The following is a 16611-nucleotide window of genomic DNA, read 5'->3' as shown; positions in this document are numbered from 1 at the left end:
AAATCTTTAGCTATTCTATAGAACTAATTCTAGCTCTTAGTTATTATAAATAATTGTCAGGAGCTCACCCTCCTTGAGCCACCTTGCACCATCTAGGGCCAATCTGGCCCTTGTTAGCCTATCTTAGTCATATCTGACTTATCAAAGCAGATATAAGCACGAAGAATACTACCTAAGCTTAGTAGCTGTTCGTCTATGTAAAATACAGACCGTTTACTCACGACTACTATTGTTTTACTCTACCCGTGCCTAATAACCCTAAAACGTCTCACAATAATAAGAAGAATCTTCTCCTTAATCAAAAATGTAATAGCTAAAGACCTATTAACGTCTATATTAGAAAGTAATAATTATCATAAAGCTTAGAGTTACGTAATATACTATTCTACCAAAACTAGCTATGTAGAACAGTAATATATAAAAGAATAGTAGTACTATTATAACTATTCTACTAATATAGAATAGATAGAACAGTAGAATTAGAAGTAATAAAGATTTAAAGATTTATAAAAGTTATTATTTACTTTTATTATAGTTAACTTAGCTTACATTTTTTTACTAGTTACTTAACTTTATACCATTAGCACTGATTAGTTTATTTAATATAGATTAAGAATAATAAGATTTATTATTATCTATCTTATAAGTATATCTACTCCACTACATTACTAGATAAACAGTATAGAATACTAATATAAAGCTTACTAGCCTTAGTATAGACTTAGTAAGAGAGGTATGGATTTAAACTCTATATAATAATAAAGACTATTTAAGAATATACTCTTCTTAGCTACTTTACTAAACTACCTATCTAATTACATCTTAAGATAGTTAAACTCCTAAGGGAACATGTCCCATACAATAATCTCAGCCGTCAAGGCTTCCCTGTGCCATGGGAATAGTCACATCCCATTTTTATCCCATTCTTTTATCATCTGATCCTTCAAAGAATCAGGGAAAAGCTTAGAGTGGATTGATTTAACCGAGAGAACTGATTCGTGTAAATGGGGCATATTTTCGCGACTTGCTTTGAATTTGGGAAGACGAATAATCCCCTAAAACGATTCTCTGGCTCTCAGACTAGACATGAAGCCGATTTTGCAGATTAGTTCGGTCTTGCTCTGGTTCTCAGTAGCTCTGAGCCCTGCATATTCCAAAGCCATACCGTACAAGTCAGTAAGAAAGCCGACCAAGACAATCTACATTACTAATCAGATCAGTGGAAGTCCTCAATCCGACCTACTCACTAGCCGACAAGACGTTCAGCTGCCTCAAGCATGTTGGTCTAGCTGTGAGCTATCAAGTGGGTGTGGCCGAGGTGTCTGCAGCGTTGGCTCTCTGGCAGCCAGGTTGAGCTTTGCTAGGGGCGTGATTGCCAACGCCTCTGTCGAGAACTCCGATGTTGATAAGAACCCTCTGCACAAGAGAACGTTCCGATATAGCGCAGACCAGAGAGACCTACCTGTTAAGAAAACCCCACTAAAGAATAATCAACCAGTTATGTAGTTCCTATTCTCAATGAGGAAGGGCGTAGGGATACATACTTCGGACCTTTGTTGCCTTTGTTTCATGACAGAGGTAATTGCCCCACAATCATCACCTTGTTCAAACTGCTCTAATGATTAGATAGGTTTATCTACTGCTGATGAGCGCGCAGTCAGTGTTTAGCGTGAATTTGGTTCCAAACCGTTTCAGATTGGAACCAATGGTCTTATGGGCTGCACTATTGTCGTCTTTGTTCCAAAAAGCCATGTTTGGATGGCGAGTGTGCGAATAACAGCCAGCCAAAATAATCTTATATACTGTGGCACGATACGTGATCGAGCTTAAAAGATCATAGGGGCGACCCGCAATCGAGTAGATAGAAATAAGCTGAAAGTTGATCGTTGCAAAGGATTGATTGGAGAAGGTGCCTATCTACGTACGAAAGATAATCGTAATACATACTATACGCTTAGTCACGTCATACTACACCACAATACAGAACTAACCTCTACCAAAGACGCATCTTTGGGAAGTCTACTCAAATGACGGCGATGACTCTACCACAAACAAAGCTTTTGAGGAGCAGGTAATCGATTTCATCAAGGGAAGGCCTGTGCAAAATCCCTCTCCCTCGCCTATCCTGAGGAATAAACCAGATCGGCTGAACAATGAAAAGACAAGTAACGACCTCAAAGTCTACGTCGCACCGACCGGTCCTGGCGTGGACCCAGAAGTGTTCAAATCAGAGAGAGGACAGCGAACCACGTTACATTATTTGGCCCCAACAGTAGACAATGCAATGAACAACAAGGATTACCCACTAAAATACCCCAACCATGTGGATAGTATAGTAAGGGCCATCAAAGATCAACTGGGAGGCAAGATGCCGGGGCTCAAACCACATAAATACGTTCCACTAAACCCCGACAACAACGCAGGGGATGCGAAGAAGATGTTTGAGACGACCCGAGGGACTGCGCTGTTTCAATACGACCCTGACAGCGATGGAAAAGGCAAAAGAGCATGGCGTTTATGGCTTGAGGACGATTTTGTTGCTGTGAATCTGTAGTAGCAAAGCTTCAACTTGACAGAAGAGTAAACGCTCTGGCGTGAACCTACATTAGAAAATGTCAACCTAAATGGGTGCTGCATTTAGCGGATTTCCATTGACGCAAACTATCTCTACTCGGCTTGCACGTGATATCTCACTCTGGGATCGGTTAAATAAACGAGAGTCTATAAAGGGAACGGAGCGGCCGCCATTTCGCAGGTTTCCCTTCGTTCCCATTGTTGTTCACAACAGGACGTGCAACTCAATTCAAGTATACTGCCTGATCCCCTACGCCGAGGTTCGCCAATATCCTACGCCACACTAAAATACCATGGAAGCACTTCCACTACTAGTATTAGAGCTAGTGTATGAATACCTGGGGCAATGTGAACCTCACAGGGCCAGTTTGGTAGCTTTCGCGTCGGCTAGCAGGGTATGCCGCGCTGCGGCTAGGCGAGAGCGCTTTTCCCGCCTGTCAATCAACACAGACGACGCAGAATTTGATAAGAGATTGGAAAGATTGGAATATATATTGGATCAAGCGAACAGCCGTGCTTATATTACGGTTCTGGAGCTCGGGACCGGTGCAGACGACCAAGCCAAGTGCGAGGATAACAAGAATAACGCCTTGTATGTCTCATGGACGAAACTTGCCCCCGACTTTTATCCGGTATCTTCCCTTCAAGCGTGGAAATCAAGGAATGAGCGTCGACCCGACGAATACTGGCAACGGCTTGCGCAATTTATCTCTGGCCTCCACCTCAGAGACATTATATGGATGTCGACGGCGCAGTTACCTTGTTGTATTCTCGCTGTGTTACATAAGCAAATGCCGGCTTGTCGGCTACACGTCCATGGACTAGATTTCCACAGCCTCCATCAACAGGATATCCTTCAAGACATTGAGGAATCTGATTACATGCTAGCGACTTCTCCGTGTTTGTATAACGTCAGTGTTCTCTACTCCAAGTATGATGCGACTGGTTGGGCAAACTACAACAGAGAGGCCACATTGCAATTGTCGGCTGGGCTAGCACCCAACCTGAAGCACGTCTCTATGTGGGACAATACACCACCACCATCCGGGGAAATTATACGACAGAGGCCCACGCGACCCCAATGGCAGGGGTTTCATCCTCAGTCAGATGGCGAATGGTGTGAGATACCCCAAGCTAAAGGTCAAATTCAGGATCTTGCTATCAACGCCCTGTACGAAGTTTCTGGATTAGATTTGGCCTCTTGGGAGTGCCACACTGATTTCTCTATTCTGCGATCTCTCCAGCTTGAAAGACTGATGGAGTTGGATGTTCTTAAAAGATTAGCTGATCTTGCAGAACAAGATGGGCTCTCGCGCTTGAGATCTCTGAGTCTACCAGCTATCTCCGGTGAATACGTGGATCGTGTCGATGCTGAATCAATAATGACACGGCTCTGTGCATCACTGCACCCTTTGGTCGAGCTTGGAATTGTTGCGCCCGGACCCATGAGCTTCGAGGCAATACTTGAACGCCACGGCCACGGTCTACAAGTGCTTTGTATTGAAGACTTCATTCTTTCAGCACACCAGGTCATCCAGCTGCGAGATTCATGCCCGAGAATCAGAAAGCTGAGCATTGAAATGCTACGCTCTGCAGGTGATCATGTCGAGGTTCGAATATACCAGACCCTGGGCTCTATGCGATACCTGGAAAACCTATCACTAATGCTCAAATGTACTGACTATCGTGAGGATGACGGGCCAGATGCCCCTTGCATCCTTGGGATGCCTTCGAACGATGAAGAAGATCAAAAAGCGATGGCAATCGCCATCCGCAAAGTTTTCATCAACGCTGCTGTAGATGAGAGTCTTGCACGATCCATCTTTCGACAAATTTTGGCAACTCATGCCTCGGTTAAAGCTGGCCTGCCTCCAAAGCTGGATCTCATACGTTTGCGGGTAGGCATAGTATCGGTACTTAACGACCAAAGGATGGGCATGGGTTTCGAAGGCGTTCTTGAATGGATAGCGAGAAGCTGGATATGCAGGCGTGACCCTCGAGACACACACCAAGACGATGTCAAGATTGAAGAAATCAACAGTGACACCAGACTCCGCAATAGCGAGCTGCTTGAAGATGACATGGATGAATTGATGGAAAGCGAACAGTTTGCAGATATTTGGAAATCCATATGGCCAGAGACAGGAGCAGGTTGGAAAGAAGAGTGGCAGAGTATTCCGCTTACTAGTGCAAAAGACTAGACACTTAACCAGTATAAGGCGACGAAAGTGACCTGGTTCGTGCTAAAATTAGCTTAGCGTTACAGTTCCCACCCACATTAATCTACTTTGTCAGCCCCAACTCGCGGAATCTAATTTCGAGGGATTAGTTCTTGAGTGGAAAATGTCAAGATGTCCATCAATTGTTAAAGTGATAGGCCCGTGTGGATATTAGGCGGTTTATCCGAATTCTGCCACAGCTGCTGCGTTTACACAAAATTCATGGATGGATTTTCCTAAAACAATACATTCCCCATAAATCATCTAGACTGTCTTCAGTAGCATAGTGAGTACTGAGTTAATTGTGAGTTCTATTTGAATCTATTTTGGGAATACAATATGCCAAGCCACAGTTACTAAATTCCCTATTACACTGACCAGTTCTGTTATGAGCTCAGACACCTAGTAGTGGCTACTTCAACTGCTCTACCAACAATAAATAACTATTTTTGACTTTCAAAGCTGTCCACTATCACCATAGCGCGCCTAACATGGTCGATCATGAAGTATCTATTTAATCTACCATCCACAATTGTTGCGTTAGTGTTTCTAAGTCTTCAAAATTCGCTGCTGCCACGTACAACGTTCCGCGATCAACAATCTGCGATTGCCTCACTGGGCAAGTTCAACGCGTAATAGCTCACCGCTAAGAGCAGTGGTTTTCACCAGATCAAGAATCTAAGCTCTTCAACTGGATCCTCTGCAAAGATAGCTGCCCGCGCCGACCTAGCCATGCACTCCTTTAGCAAGTGACGATCCGGATACTCGATCAGAATAGTGATACAGCCAAAGGTGTCAGACGACCACAAAGAGAAACTGCTACAACGATTTAGCCAGCTTTCGGTAGGGGTGCCGGACAGCGTAACGCTGCGGACGGGCCAACGCCAGATCACGTCTTCCAACACCCACCAGTCTATTCACTTCTACCAACCACAACACGACCAATATGCAACCAACTAACGGCGAGCTTGTTGCTCTAGATCATGGAGAACAAAAACCTGTATATGCCAAAGTCGCGAAAAGATTCGGTGTTGATCCGAGAACGCTGAGTCGCGACTGCAGTTACTGCTATCTATATAGCTAGCTATCCTATCCAGTATTATTAAGCTTTTAGGTAACTATTACAACTTGATTTTTGTACAAGAGGTATCGCTTTAATGCATATCTAATAGCTTGTCTTTATTATCTATTGTATTGTCGTCGCTGCTGTTATCTTAATGTCGAGAGAGTTGGCAGAGCAGCTGGTACAGGCGGACTTGGTAGCGGACTGCTGCAGCTACCTCTGCTGCCTCTATGTTATCATTTGTAAGCATGCTCTCATTGTACTTGACGCTGCGATTCTCTTGTACGCGCTGCAGTTTGTATTGCGCCTTGGTGTTATAGTCATCATGGTTAACGGCGTACTCACAGCACGCAACGCCGTGCATAATTGTGACGCCGCTGGCTACGCGCTTAAGGTGTTTCTTGCTCCAATTCTGTATTTTAGGCCACATCCGCTTCTATTTGTTAGCAATCGTTGTTATCTCGTGAAGTGGCTTTGCAGTGAGCTTTTGTTGTAAGCGGGCGACGTCATTAACCTGGCGGCGTTGTACTATTGAGCGCGCGTCCTGCGAGTAGGTAGGTCCACCATCCGCTTTAAGAGCACGGCGTTTATGACGACGGCGCTCACCTTTAGCAAGCTGCGTTACTCTATATGGTATAGCTCGCGCTGTGAGCCCTCCGCGATGCGCACAATTACTGAGACACCACGCTTGTGTTTAATAACGCTGGCAGCAACGTCACGTAGGAGGTGCTCACGAAGCACAGCGTAGACAAAGGGCTCTTGCGCCTGAATTTGGCAGACATATTTTGGTGTAATCTAGGCAGCTTCACCGGTCGTGGGTTCTCTGGCTCTGGTGTTGTGTCCCAGTCAAGCTCATCGCGCTCTCCTTGCGCGCGCCGTCGTCGTCGGCGCGCGCTTAATTGCTCACCCTGTAGCGCTATCCGAACTTGTGTGAAGCGCTGCAGTGGCGGTGGGCACGATAGTAATGAGCCTAAAGGCGGCAAAGTGCTTTGTATGTGCGGTGTCGTCTGTCGCAACTACTACGTAAGCTGGCGGTAGTGCGTCGCATTCATACTTGCTGTCCGTGTCGCGCAGCTGTAACTGGTCAGGTCCAAGCTCTGGCTCCCACAGATTAAGATCAATTCGCCCACAGCTGCTCTATGTAGTAAAGCGCGTGAAGGTAAGAAGCCATATCTCAGCAAGAGTCGCCAGAAAGTCTGCCTTGTAGATGTCTTTTGAGCCGGTGCGAGACGCCCACTCAAGCAGCGGCCGTAGTACCACCCGAGTGGTTGAAAAATACCTGCCCTACCAAGCTTTTTTGCCATGCAGTCTTGTGCAGATAAGAATTTGCCTAGCTTTGCCGTCCCGCCAATCATTGCCAGCTTCATATCTTCGTCCCTGTTCCCTCGGGGAGGAGAGGCACAAATTCGGATTAGCACGAGGGCCGGACTCGTCAAGTGTCGCCACATAGAATCTCCGCTTTATGTGCCACGCGGCTGTCCCACATGCGATATGAACCTTTCGTTGACCCATTTACAGGCCGTTCACCTATTTGCAGTTGCAACTCGTTCCTCCCAAGACCCTAGCTGATCTGCCCAAGATGTCGTCGTCTGACGAGGAAGCCGGTGCGCACGCCAAGACAGCTCATATCGACGAAAAGAACTTCAACGACACCAGCTCTCCCAATGTCGAGCTGTACAACAATGCCTACGTCAAGCAAGATAGCGGCATCCTCTCTCGTCTTCGAAGCATCGAATCAAGCCTGGATGCCAAATTTGGTATCGAATCGGAAGCCATCAAGAGGAAGCTGCCAGAAGAGAAGAAACCAGTCCGCTTCCATGAACAGCTTACCATGTTCTGCCTCTGGGCCTCCGGCACAATGAACACGTCCTGTTTCGCGACCGGCTTCCTCGGCTGGGAATTCGGATTGTCCCTCAAACAGTCCATCGTCATCATCATCTTTGCTTCGCTCCTGGGAGGTGCTCTTACTGGATTCGCAGCCACCTTTGGCGCCGTCACTGGTCTTCGACAGATTTCCGCTTCCCGATATAGCTTCGGTTGGTGGCCAAACAAGATCGTTGCTTTCCTCAATGCCATCGTCCAGATCGGCTGGTCTGCAGTCGCTTGCATTACTGCAGGTCTAGCCCTGGAGGCTGTTGCAGATGGTCACCTCTCTCTTGTCGTAGGCATCATCATTTTGGCAGTAGTCGCTCTCATAATCTCCTTCGTCGGCCTCAGTGCGATTCTGGTCTACGAGCGATATGCTTGGATAGTCTTCTTCATCATCTTCATGATCTTTTTCGGCGAGGCAGGCAAATATGCCGACAACACAACTCCTGCAAGTGTGTCTGGGATCAACCAAGCTGGCGCAGTCTTGACCCTCATCGCCATCATCTACGGCAGCTCTTGCTCGTGGTGCACCATGGCCTCCGACTACTACGTACACTATCCTGCTAGCATCTCCCGAGCCAGAGTCTTTCTTATGACAACCTTTGGCATTGCGATTCCGACTAGCATTGGCATGATCGCTGGCGCCGTCGTGGCATCGGCGCTCAACAACAAGCCAGAATGGAAGACGACCTACGAAAACGATGGAATTGGCTTCTTGATCCAGGAGTTCCTCTACCCACGAGGATTCGCTAAATTCCTCCTTGCCCTGCTTGTGCTCTCGGGAATCAACACTAACGTCATTAGCATCTACAGCGCTGCTATTTCTTGCCAGCAATTTGCTCGCCCATTTTCAAAGATTCCTCGATTCATTTGGACCTTCCTTGTCTTCGCCTGCATCCTCGCTCTTGCTCTAGGTGGACGCGAAAAGCTCAATGCTTATCTGCAGAACTTCTTGGGTATCCTTGGATACTGGTGCACTTCATACTTCATCATCCTCTTCTCTGAGCACTTTGTCTTCCGTGGCAGCAACTTTGATAATTACGATCTTGATGGGTGGAATGACCCAAGCAGATTACCATTGGGCCTTGCGGCTGGTACTTCGTTTGGCTTGGGAGTTATTGGCTGGTTTATGGGCATGGATCAGACATGGTTTGTAGGACCTGTCGCCAGATTGATTGGCAGCACTGGTGGTGATGTCGGTAATGAGATGACACTTGTGATCACTCTAGTCACCTTTATTCCTCTCAGATTTCTCGAGAAGAAGTATATAGGCCGTTGAGCCCAGTAGGTAGAATATCTACTCCGTGCTTTGCTTCTTTGTTATGAGGTGGCGCAACTTAACCGGCCTGAATTTCCAGCTTCACTTTGCCATAATATTCTCTAGCCTAGAATCACGTGCACTGATATAGCGAATATCTAGCTAGCATCAACGCCTGTGCTTGGCAAGTCGCTACACTATTTGTGGCTGTGTTCTGTCCTCTTTCGATACATTATCCCGTACTTACACGTGTAAGGTATACATATGGTGGCGTTGGCGCCTCGCTTCGTTATGTTGCCCTTAGCCTTTATCTCTGCTACTTCTACTCTGCCCACGGGCTCCCTGCGAAGCTGCTTTCTTTCTTTGGTAGCTGCTACCTCTTTCGCGACGTGCTTCGCTCGTGCTTCCTTGAGCGCCCCCTAAGTCATTACCTTGGCCTTTTCTAGTATTGTTGATTTTTCAACCGACGAGCTCTAATCTCAGCATTGATCTTGGATAGAAACCGGTTGTGGTCTCGGAGAAGCAAGCGTTCGGCTAAAGAGATGCGAGCAGCAACAGCTAGGGTCTACATGCGCCCCTCAATGCGCTGCTTGCTTCTCTCATAAAGCGCAAGAGTGTCACATTTGACCACGCCATGCAGTGGCGATAGAGCCTCTGTTGTTAGAGACGTCACAGGTGTTGCAAGTGTCTGCAGCTACTCTTCGGACTGGCAGAGGGCTACAAATTTGTCAGTTGCTGGAACAAGCAACTGAGTCAGAGGCTTTGGTAAATCCTTCAGTAACTGCTTCAGCTTCAGGCGCCCATTATCAAGAGGCAACTAAACGAGAGGTAAGGCCGCTAACAGCAACTTCGCGCATATGCAATCTAAGTGCGCCAGCAAACAGTACACAAGCCTGTTCAAGGTAAACATACAATACTACATCTCTTACTTTCAATCTCCCGATCGTACCGCCAACAAGACAAAATATTATACCAGAATAGCGCAATCCAAAACGTGAGAATAGTGACAGCATCTGCGGCAACTGCAACAAGTGCTGCCACGGTTAAGCCGTATGAAATATTTTAGAACTTATAATTATCCTGCAGCACTGATGTCGTAAGACCAACATATAGAGCTGAGAGCATAACAGAGAGCACAGCAAACGCAGCTAGAATCTGTTTAAAATGGCGTATAAAGCAGGCTTTATACTAGGTGGAGCCCGCTCTATATCTCTGAATCAAGTTATTTAGCGAGTGCGCTAGGGGCTAAAGTCTATAGATAGTATTAAGTTAGCTTAATCGTAGCTCTCTATATTTGTATTACTTATTAATATTACTTAGAGTAACTAAGTTAACATTATTGAGGAAGGCATCTAAAAATTCCACCTAATCTGGCCACGTAATATCCTTCGACAGGAGACTAATTTCCTATGCAATTGCAAGATCGCTTTAGTGGCATATAAGCCACGTATAGGATAGCAATAGCCTACACGTAGACTAATAAAGCACCTCGTCAGAACACAGATACTTGTTCTAATAGTCGTAGTCAAGTAAGTACTCTGGCAGTGTCTTGACGAATATCTGAGACTCGAACCAAACCAGGTGCTCGTTTGGATCTTCCGTGACGAGTATGCTCCGACCGAGAAGCCTCTGTCTGTGTAGGGGCCTGGCAGCCTTCGGCAAGCCAGCAAGCCAGAGATGATGGTGAATAGCGTTGAGTTTTAGTATCCTCAGGTCGAGAGATAGATATTCGATAGGAGATCTGTTCGGCTGTACAAAATGGTTTCTCTGGTAAATGATTGAAGGGAAAACCAGGTTAGACGGAGCTATAGATCCAGCTAAGCTTCGACAAGGGTTGTTCTTCGATATCGGCGGACCATGCTTTCTTAAGCTCAGCCATGCACAGGATGAATGATGATGATCGACGGCTGGCAAAGTGTCTGGCTGGGAGGGTTGGCTGCCTTGTGTCGACATCACTCGGCTGCAGCGATGAAGGAATAGTTCGCGCCTGAATTTTAGGTTGGACAAGGGATTGTGGAGAGCCTATATGAATTGGAGAGCTGCGTTCAGCTTGCATCAGCTGGCTTCTCACAGACCAGGCACGGGGTGAGGTGGAAGGATGTGCCTCGCCTTGAGAAGGGGCTATTGTGGGGAGGACGGATTTCCTCAACTGCACCCAGCTCAGACGAAGGATCCAGACGCGCCACAAAACCCCCACAGCAAAGCCTAGCCTTCCGTTGACAACGCTGATTGGCAGGCATAGTCATACCTAACCTATCTGCGCACCCTGGTTACAACTAACATATTGCCTGTGTTAGTCAGCTATGCGACGCAGTTCAGCACACCCCAGCCATGACCGCCGATCACCAGCTCAAGGTACTACTAACCTCCCGCCTACGCGCCCTCAGTCGGGCTGCTCGCTACCTAGACTCTAAACAATACCCTTCACTTGCTCTATTGTTCACTTCTGAGGCAGCATGGCCGTTGCGAAGAAGGGCCCCGTGCTGCGCGTCACCGGTTTTTCAGCCTCGCAGCCTGACGAGGAGCTGGCGGCATCGCTAAAGGCGACCATCAACAACGAATTGACCGAAGAAGAAAAGGCAAAATTGCACATTAAAGTAGACTTCGTGCCCTCCTGCTACGACGATAAAGAGCAGGTTGCGCTCTTAGAGTGCTGCGGCGGGCTGCCTGCGTTCCTGTCAACGCTCACGGCTAATCCGCTAGGCGATTAGCAGATAGAGGTAGTAGTATCGCGTTGCGCAAAAGTGTGTCTGGATTGGGGTGCTGCTCGGACAGTTGAGCACTTCCTCGATGGCGATCGCAAAGGTGCCCTGTATGGAAGGCTTCGATGCAATATTTGAGAGGCTCGAAAGTTTGCAGACTGTTGATGGTTATGGAGGGGTTGTGGACACCTACAATCTGTCGCGTGCGTTAGGCACTCACACTTTTGGGCCGTAACGCATACTTGCAAAGCGAACTGACTTAAAGTATCGCCGGCTCTGTAACCTGGGATTAGGGGTTCGGCTTTACTAGCAATATATTAATATCTGACTCAGTCGCCGATATCTTCTCAAAAACACGGTGAGCACTACTTAATGCTTATTCTACTAATATCTAGCTAGGAGAATTAGCGGGCGCGCACCGATTGGCAGCGATAACTAAACTCTAATTAGACACAGCGTGTAAGGGGCTATATGCTAAGAGTAATGCCGAGTGTAATAGATTTATATTCGATATAGAGCTAGCAACTTTCTACTAAAGCGGTTATATCTGCGTACGAATTGGAGAAATTAGCTCACCCATTAGTCTGAGCACCGCTCGAACAGGTAATTAGCCCGACAGAGTGGCGTCCGAACACGGTTCAGATGAGCAGGATCTAGGTGTGATCTCTCGCACCTAGATTTTATGATCGTACACTAAGATCTTATTAAGGAACTTTATTGAAGGTCGTTCAGCCCATTACACTACTCAGCGCAAGTAGCATAAGCAGCTGCAAGTATTGACGATTGGACCGTTGTAGTTACCAACAACAACGTAGTCATTTGGACTGTCCCTCGTGCCGGCTCTATGGCAAGCTAGCTGACAGTTGGTCCCTTTGCAGGCTCCTCCACAATTATCCCAGGGTGTAACTTGAAGGTGATCGTATACGCAACCATCAAATCGAGACGGGATAGAGGCGTTGACTACTCCAACTATAGCCAATAGTATAGGGAGAATCGACTTCATGTCGTGTAGGTAGTTGTTGAATTGCTTGAGGATCTGTAGTATAAGATGGATAAGAAGCGGTAGGTTGGAGTAACGTAGAAAGGTTTTGACGCTGTTGAACTGAGGATCTTGGAGGCAATGACTTCTGCCTAGAATGTAAAAGAAGATAGTTATAACTTGTTAACAAAGACGAGAGTTGGTTACTATAGTAGCAATATTGGAAGGTGATAAGGGAACACACTTAGATTTATACATCGTTGCCACTAATAAATATTCCCCTTTTCTAGTCTATCTAAACCGCGCTCCGACGTCACAGCTAATTAAAGATTATCAGCGACTGAGTCGGATGTTACTATATTGCTAGTAAGGCCGAACCCCTAATTCTAGATTACGGAGCCGGCGATACTTTAAGAATCTATATACTTAGCAAGCTATTAAAAGTAGTTATATACTATAATTAACTATATTTAGTACTAACTTATTCAATAACTACAATAGAGAGAAAAATCTTAGTAGTGGTATAATACTAACTAGAAAGAAAACTCTAATTAATTGTTAGCTAGAGGACGGCTAATATAAGCATAGTGCTGGGGTATCATTTCTTAATAGAGCGACGGCATCGGCGTCTTTAGGCAGCGTAAACAGCGGCGGTCAAGGTTGTGCTATACACTCTTATGCAGTTACAACTTCCGCTTTGCGCACATAGCTCAGTTGTCATCCCACGCAGGACACAGGCCCGCCCAATACACGCTTGTCTAGGAAAAGTTAAACCACGTAAATACTATGCGCTAATTTGCCTAAGTGCTAGAAAGAAAATTAACTAATAACATCGCTAACAGGAACTAATACCATTCAGGCAAGATTACTACTAAGTAATAAAGACTTAGCGTGGGATCAAAGATCGCCTGCTTATAGAAACCAGAAGCTGTAACTGCATAAGAGTGTACCCGGATTTTGTAATCGCGCACCGAGATATCATCGAGGCGCTCCACCAAAACCCGTCACATGACGGAGCTATCTGTACTTTAAGGAGCTGCACTTAGAGAGCTATCGCCAGAATATACCGTGATTGAGTTTAATGCTGATATATCTGATATCCGGCGCAGAGGAGTAGACGTTAGCGGCGGAGTAGCACAGACTAGAAAGAAAACTCTGATTAACTGTGGGCCGGAAGAGGGTCGATACGAGGATAGAGCCGCTTTGTTATTCCTATGCATCGGCATCTTCGGACGGCGCAAACGGCGATAGTGTGTTACACGGGGTTGGATGCTAAAATCTTTTAGTTAGGGGGATCGGGAAAGATTCACTAATAGCTATACACTATAGTCAATTTGAATATATAGCAAATATTGAAATGTGCGAAGAAAGCATTGTTAAAAGTCAAAGTACCCCTCATTTGTCCCAGCACGGCGGGTGTCCCAGCACTCAGGGATGGATGTTAATGTCTAGTTTTGGACAGCCTGTCCGCATCAAGTACATACCCACGCTAGCCTTCAATATCGCCCGCCGTCGATCCCCTTCAAACAGACCGAGCAAGCCTCCCGATAAGAACTGGGTAGTGTTAATGCACATTTATATACTAGGACCAGCCTATCTGCCCTTTTCTTCGGCTTGACTATGTGACAGAGCGTATTTAGCATGCGGGAAAAATCGTCTCTACTTAAGTTAGTTATACCACCACGATTATCGTCTAGCAACACCCCAAGTTGCTGTATAATAGTATTTAGTTATCATCCTAGGGATATTCAACATTAGATCCCCCCTAGCCTGTGAATTCCATGTAAGACATAGTCTTCTCCTCACAGCCCTCTTGTGTCATTGTATTCGATGCCTTTGTGATTTTCTCGTCATGTCCTTCATAGATTTTGCAACCGCAATATTCTGAACTTCGCGGAGCGTGACCACATGGACACCGTAGCCAAGGAGACGAAATGTTTTGATACGGTGTTGAGGACCAACGGGTTCCACACTCACACTTGCAAGAAAACCTTAGCTCATCTGCTCTTCCGTATGTTCGGCGTCATACTTACACACCAAACAACCATTCTATATGTTTTGTAACTGTACCACACTTCCCGTATGCATTCATAGCAGTAAGGATGGTGGCATTTGCAAGCGGAAACCATTTGCCTTTGTGTTTCATTCGGAAAACAAGTTTGACGTCCACATGTGCACTATGAGGCAGTCAGCCTTGCGCATATTCAACCTTCCCTTTATCTTACACATTTTCGATTAACCTGGACAACGTTGCCATTCATGACTGCTGGATGCTGTAGTCATTTAATCAGCTATAGAGCAGATTCACGGGGGGAAAGATAGAAGAGAGCTCAGCATTCCATGTGGCAGGAAGATTTCTTGAGGGGCAAGGCTGTATCAGCACGTGGAGATGTTCTTGGACTAGTCTGCCAAGAATGATATGCGCCTTTTTATCATGCTTCACGCTAAACACAGCCCCATAGGCAAAAAGGACTACCCCACTTTGCAAGAGATACCGATAACGATTGGACATTTCTTGGAAATCACGTGTTGAAAACAGGTTTCTGTCTCCATGTAAATAGGAGAAGGCGACCAACCTTCATTGAGATAGAATATAGCACAAGACTAAAGTCAAATTTTTTCTAATACTCGATATAGTTCTTCATTCTTCATTGCTGCCTGCCATGATAACTTAGACGTTGAAAACCTCCATTATGATATTCTTCAGCGTCATAGAAGGCGTCAGTGTGTGTAACGGACCCAATCTCAACGCCAGCAGCATCGAGAACATCCAACAGAAGCTCAAACCTCTTGTAACGCATGTGTTTGAGCAATTCAGGGCCTGTAAACTCCTCTGAATGGAATTCATACGAGCTTCCGGGATTTCTCCGCCCTTTAATGTTCGGATCTGCACCATTACGGATAAGCATAGCCGCGGTAGAGTATGGTCTCGGGCCCTCTGCGGATGTACGTGCTAACACAGCGTAGTGTAAAGGTGTCCACCCCCACTGGTCTTGTCTGTCGATATCTGTAGCGCACCCAGTTTTGAGGAGATAAGAAAGAGCGTCATCTTCTTGACAATGATGCGCTGCAAGATGGAGTACCGTCCGGCCATCGGCCAAAACTCTTGTTATGTTTACTCCGCACGCGCGCAGCAGCTTGAGAGCATCAACAGTATCCGTGCCTGACTTTACGGCATTTTTAATAACAGACCATGTGGGATCATCGGTTATCGAGTCATAATCAAGAGCGTTTTCAACGGCGAGGATACGGAGAAACGGCAGCACCTTGGACGATGTATCGTGTCTCGCTACATTCAATCCCGCGAGACTTCTTCCTCGGACGATTTCATGGGTGGACGACCCATATCTTATCAGTAGCCGGAGAGCGTCGAGCCAACGATCCCATGTTGGTGGCAATTGCTCAAAGTCTTGACTACGGCGGGGATTCATCCCCACGATAGCAAAAATAGGCAGACTATGGGATATGGTGTTAACGTTGTACAAAGCAAATCTCCGTTCACGTCCTAAGGCTTACATCTGATCATCGTCTGGTATGTTTGGATTGGCTTTGTTCTCCAATAAGAATTGAACAGCTTTAAATTGCATTGAAGTGATCGCTACCTGTCATGACACTCGTTAGCTAAGTTCTGGTCTTGATTTCATTCTATCTCATACCATGAGAGGTGTCTTTCCACAGGAAGCAATCTGATCATTGATACCCCCTTTTTTCTCTTCCAGAATTTGTTTTATTAGCGTGACATCTCCCTTCCTGCAAGCCCTCATCAAAGGAGAATCTGCTGATACTCGTTATTGCGTTTGGAAGCCCCAATCAAAACCCCAAATCTTGTCCCGCATATCAACTTTTAACGAGATGTACAGGCCATAACACCCTCGAGACCCCAAGAACTCGATGGGGCAGACGCCAAAGCGGAATTGTCTTTGCAATTCCGTTTTGCTTTCATCCGT

General features: G+C 46.2%; 5 protein-coding genes across 5 annotated transcripts; 3 read left to right on the top strand and 2 right to left on the bottom strand.

The window, feature by feature from the left end:
• Positions 1-1086: 1086 nt before the first annotated feature.
• On the top strand, positions 1087-1506 carry COCVIDRAFT_11731 (hypothetical protein; the record flags this gene model as incomplete). The annotated part of the gene is made up of 1 exon (XM_014706145.1): positions 1087-1506. The coding sequence occupies one exon, from the start codon at positions 1087-1089 to the stop codon at positions 1504-1506; it is 420 nt and encodes a 139-aa protein (XP_014561631.1).
• A 1361-nt stretch (positions 1507-2867) lies between these two features.
• Positions 2868-4775, top strand: COCVIDRAFT_85730 (hypothetical protein; the record flags this gene model as incomplete). The annotated part of the gene is made up of 1 exon (XM_014706240.1): positions 2868-4775. The coding sequence occupies one exon, from the start codon at positions 2868-2870 to the stop codon at positions 4773-4775; it is 1908 nt and encodes a 635-aa protein (XP_014561726.1).
• A 2660-nt stretch (positions 4776-7435) lies between these two features.
• COCVIDRAFT_86116 (hypothetical protein) lies at positions 7436-9004 on the top strand (the record flags this gene model as incomplete). The annotated part of the gene is made up of 1 exon (XM_014706239.1): positions 7436-9004. The coding sequence occupies one exon, from the start codon at positions 7436-7438 to the stop codon at positions 9002-9004; it is 1569 nt and encodes a 522-aa protein (XP_014561725.1).
• A 4546-nt stretch (positions 9005-13550) lies between these two features.
• COCVIDRAFT_85749 (hypothetical protein) lies at positions 13551-13706 on the bottom strand (the record flags this gene model as incomplete). The annotated part of the gene is made up of 1 exon (XM_014706238.1): positions 13551-13706. A coding segment is annotated over one exon (156 nt), but the record flags the coding sequence as incomplete, so codon positions are not given.
• A 1606-nt stretch (positions 13707-15312) lies between these two features.
• COCVIDRAFT_11728 (hypothetical protein) lies at positions 15313-16251 on the bottom strand (the record flags this gene model as incomplete). Its single annotated transcript, XM_014706144.1, has 2 exons — positions 15313-16120; positions 16181-16251. The coding sequence occupies 2 exons, from the start codon at positions 16249-16251 to the stop codon at positions 15313-15315; spliced, it is 879 nt and encodes a 292-aa protein (XP_014561630.1).
• Positions 16252-16611: the final 360 nt, after the last annotated feature.

The sequence above is a fragment of the Bipolaris victoriae genome (assembly GCF_000527765.1).
Source record: "Bipolaris victoriae FI3 unplaced genomic scaffold scaffold_4, whole genome shotgun sequence".
NCBI lineage: Eukaryota > Fungi > Ascomycota > Dothideomycetes > Pleosporales > Pleosporaceae > Bipolaris > Bipolaris victoriae.
Note: the sequence above shows the minus strand (reverse complement) of the source record. Positions and strands in the feature narration are given on the sequence as shown.